The following is a 3,911-nucleotide window of genomic DNA, read 5'->3' as shown; positions in this document are numbered from 1 at the left end:
ATCCAATCCAAATTGTATGGGTAGTTTGGCATAAAATGGATTTCTTTTTGCATCACGGTTGTTAACATCAGTCTCATATGGATGAAGTGGTATGGAAAGGGGATAGTTTATGTTATATAATTGAGTTTGATGCATTGGTATGAGGTCGAACACTCTCCCTTGTATGTCATATATGCATCCAAAATAGGAAAAATTTGTATTACACCTAAGTGTGAAGTTATGCCATAGGATTGATCAAAGTGGTGGGGCGGTTTTGTTTCATGATTAAGGTTATGTGATGATGTCATATGATGCATGAAATCTCAAATGATAGATATGTATGACTCATGTGCATGGATGCACTGCTTTCCATCCTTCCAAGTCAAAACTAGCTCTATGTGGGTGAAGAGTCATGTGTGGCTGTGGTGCATCATTTGCATATGGTTAAATGCCTCTAAATTGATAATTTAAAATTATGTTTGAAAATTTGACCTTTAAGGGCCATGTGTGCTGGCTTAGTTTTGTCAACAAGTACATTTAAAGCTCCAAGTGTGGGAGTTGTTTTCAACGGGGTGAATATGGTTTATGATCAAGGACTGAAGTTTCCTTATGATTTCATGGTTATGATAGATGGTGTGGCTCGTGGATTATTTTCTGGTTATGGATATGCTTTCGCAGAATTTTGTAGGGTGGAGTGCTCATCCATGTGATGAGAAATTGGATTATGATTACTGTCTTTGGATTTGGATTATGAAGTGGTTTTTATGGATTTTATTTAACTTGTAAGGGTAGAGACCGTGTATAGCCTGATTGCTTTAATAATGATTGTTTGTGCATATACAAGATGTTATGATATGGGTGAACACATGTGTTATGTTTCTCATGACAACATCGATATAAAATCAGGTCACCTATATTGCGTAGTCTTAAATGAAAGGATCACTTACCTAGGGCTATGCTGGATCGGAGGTGTTGCTTAGATTCTATTTTTTGTTAAGCTCATCTATGAAATGGTTATGTTGATGAAAAGTTAAATTGTATATTTATTGCATAGACCCTTAGGGAGGGTAAGAAATCATCTATACCTATAATGTTCAAAGGATAAAAAAAATATTACTTATATGCTATGAGGTAAGAAAACAACCCCTCCCTTAAGAAACATTGAAAAAGGCTCCCTTTTCCTACGTGGGAAAATTTATAAATCTTCTTGTGAATTTGTGAGTGATGACTTAAGCCATGCGGGAAAAACTCGCTTGATGCTTCTCAAAGCACCCATCAAAGCAAAAAATAGAAATACATTGTCAATCCCCCCTTTGCACTTTGGCCTCCAACCTGCCTTGCTCCTATCTTGCACGTCTCTTCCACATACGTATTCGTTGGTCTTGGCAATTACCCCCGCTGATCCTACCATATGGCCCACCTTCTTTATGCTTTGCCCTTTCACTTTCCCCTCGAATCTCTTGTGACTCTCCCTTTTAAACCCCAAACCAATATCATCGGCGACATATGTGGCTAGTACCTGAAAGTAGGTTGTTCTCGTTTGGTCATTTGGTGTGGCTATAATTTGCAAACATATGTGTGCTAGGATTTGCATATCTTAGTTTGTTATGTACATTTAATAATTGAAAATTGGAAAAATTTAGACGATAATGCTTGAAGGAGTGAAAAGTTTAAGAAAATGCAAAAGGAAGGGAAACGTGCACATGACGGGTTGACAATGGTCTCACCTTCCCCCGCTAAAGTTGGGGTGTAATGTCAAAATACCGCCCAAATTACAAAAAATCCCAAAAATACCTTTGTATCTATTTTGGTTGGGTTGTTCAAGATTCTTTGATTATTTCAAAATTCTTGAGTGTCTGATCGATTCGCCTTAAAATATTGGAGGTCAAAAAATTGTTTCTTTTCTTACAATGATCGGTACTATCTGCAAACATGAAAAATTTGAAATGAAAATGTTTGTGCAGGGACATCCTTTTTTTGTTCCGATCGCTCAAATCCTTATGAGCGCATAGGGTCGTCGGGGGCTGCACTCAAATCCATGACCCCGGGTAACGAACGTCGAAGACTCAACCAACCAAGCGACCTCCTTTGGCGGGGACATATTATTGCAAATTGCAGGGACCATTGTAAGAGGGGTTGTCATTTTGAGTTATCAACTTGAAACGCCTACATTCTCATGTTTTGCTAGTACAGACTAACTTCATTGCCAATTCAAAGCCGCAAACAATGGAGGTAGTTACTTTGGAAAAGGCAAGCATAAATTTGGTATTGGTATGCACTTTAGAAAAGGAAAACTCATGCTTGCAATGCTGCACATATAATAATAGGCACAAGCTCAACCAGAAAATCAAAAGGGCTCCAAAAAGAGATAATTTGGAAATAGTTAGAGATCAAGGATGGTTGAAGATGTCCGGAGGATGGTGGTGGGGTATTTGTTGGTGGCAACAATAGTGGTGGTGGTGATGGCTATGTCGGAAAGAGGGGTAGCGATTGGGGATGGAAAAACAGGAGAAGAGCCCGAGGTAAAGATTCTAGAACACTCATGGAACTACAAATCAAGTGTACTGAGCAATAGTGGAGGTTTTAGGGATGGATTACAAACAAGCACAAAGATAGCAGATGCAATGGCATTTAGAGCATTGAGGGGAGAGAGCCTATCCATGGCACGTGTGGATTTTGGGCCCAAGGGCCTTAACCCACCCCATAAGCATCCTAATGCCACTGAGGTGTTGTATGTGTTGCAAGGATCTCTTCTTGTTGGCTTCATACAAACGGTGAACAACACCCTGTTTCAACAAGTTCTTTCTAATGGAGATCTCTTTGTCTTCCCGCGTAGTCTTGTTCATTACCAACTTAACATGGATATTAACAAGCCCGCCATGACCCTATCTGCATTCAACTCTGCAATCCCTGGCATCTCTCAAACTGCCAACTAGAAAGAATGTAGCAATCTTCGTTCCAATTACAATGTGACTCCACACGTTTTGAACACTTCTTGGAACTAAGAGCGCATGTTAGTGTTTATCTGTTTTTCTTAGCTCATCTCTATAGCTTCTTTCATCACAAATACTTTCTGTTTTTCGATTGCAATAGCCTTTCTTAAGGTAATATTTTTCTTTCGTATGAAGGTAAAAATTTGCAGAACTTTATGAAGTAAGGTTGTACCCATGTCTTTCTAATGGGAATCTTGAAAGATCCCTTGCCCTCCAGAAAGGGAAAAGGAAAGGACATACTTTGCTTTGGAAAGGAAAAAGAGAAAAGGGGGGGGGGGGGGGGGGGGGGGGGCCGGGGTTGCACATGGCGACGAAGGAAGCATGGAGAGGTAGAGGTGGAGGTAGGCTAGGGCAATGCTAGAGAAAAATCGGGGTCTAGTGTATTTTAACCGACTGAAATTGTAAAATCTCGGTTCTCTTTGTCCAATTTTATGACGCAGTTTGAAAGGTTGTAAAATGGTCTTTTCTTTTGGGGCTTACGCCGGCTGCAAGGCTAGAAAAAAGTATTTTTCCTACCTAAAGAAAATAAAGGCAAACTTGAAATTGTCCCAGTTTTTAGGTCAAAATTTGAAGCTTTTGCGGGTAATTACACTAAAGCTTGTGAAAATTTCCCGAAGGCAAGCTCAAAATCTAACCAGGATTTTAAGATTTCAGCCGGTTAAAATACACGGGACCCCGATTTTTTTCGAACGCTGGCCGGCTCTATGATTGTAAGCCTTATATCTCTTATATTGAAACAAGGAGAGTCTATTTTGCTTTGCCAATGGGAGTGTGTCTAAAGAGAAATCCAAGAACCACGAGTAGTACATAAAAAATATACAATTAAGCGAGAATACATTAAAAAATCTTTTCAAAGGTGAGCAATGCTTCCTTATAAAGACTAGCATGGCGGAAAGCCTTCCGCCGCCTCTCTCTCTCTCTCTCTCTCTCTCTCTCTCT

General features: G+C 39.7%; 1 protein-coding gene across 1 annotated transcript; it reads left to right on the top strand.

Annotated features, from left to right (window-relative positions):
• Positions 1-2,322: 2,322 nt before the first annotated feature.
• Positions 2,323-3,046, top strand: LOC147444634 (germin-like protein subfamily 2 member 4). The gene has a single exon (XM_086527907.1). It carries the CDS (start codon positions 2,376-2,378, stop codon positions 2,913-2,915), a length of 540 nt encoding a protein of 179 aa, XP_086384033.1. The 5' UTR covers positions 2,323-2,375; the 3' UTR covers positions 2,916-3,046.
• The last annotated feature ends 865 nt before the right edge of the window (positions 3,047-3,911 follow it).

This window comes from Adiantum capillus-veneris, chromosome 13 (genome assembly GCF_014529385.1).
Source record: "Adiantum capillus-veneris isolate H3 chromosome 13, ASM1452938v2, whole genome shotgun sequence".
NCBI lineage: Eukaryota > Viridiplantae > Streptophyta > Polypodiopsida > Polypodiales > Pteridaceae > Adiantum > Adiantum capillus-veneris.
This window is presented reverse-complemented; position numbering and strand designations above follow the sequence as displayed.

Bases quoted from the DNA above. Each gene is read 5' to 3' on its own strand.
- LOC147444634 (XM_086527907.1), top strand. From the start codon at position 2,376: ATGGTTGAAGATGTCCGGAGGATGGTGGTGGGGTATTTGTTGGTGGCA.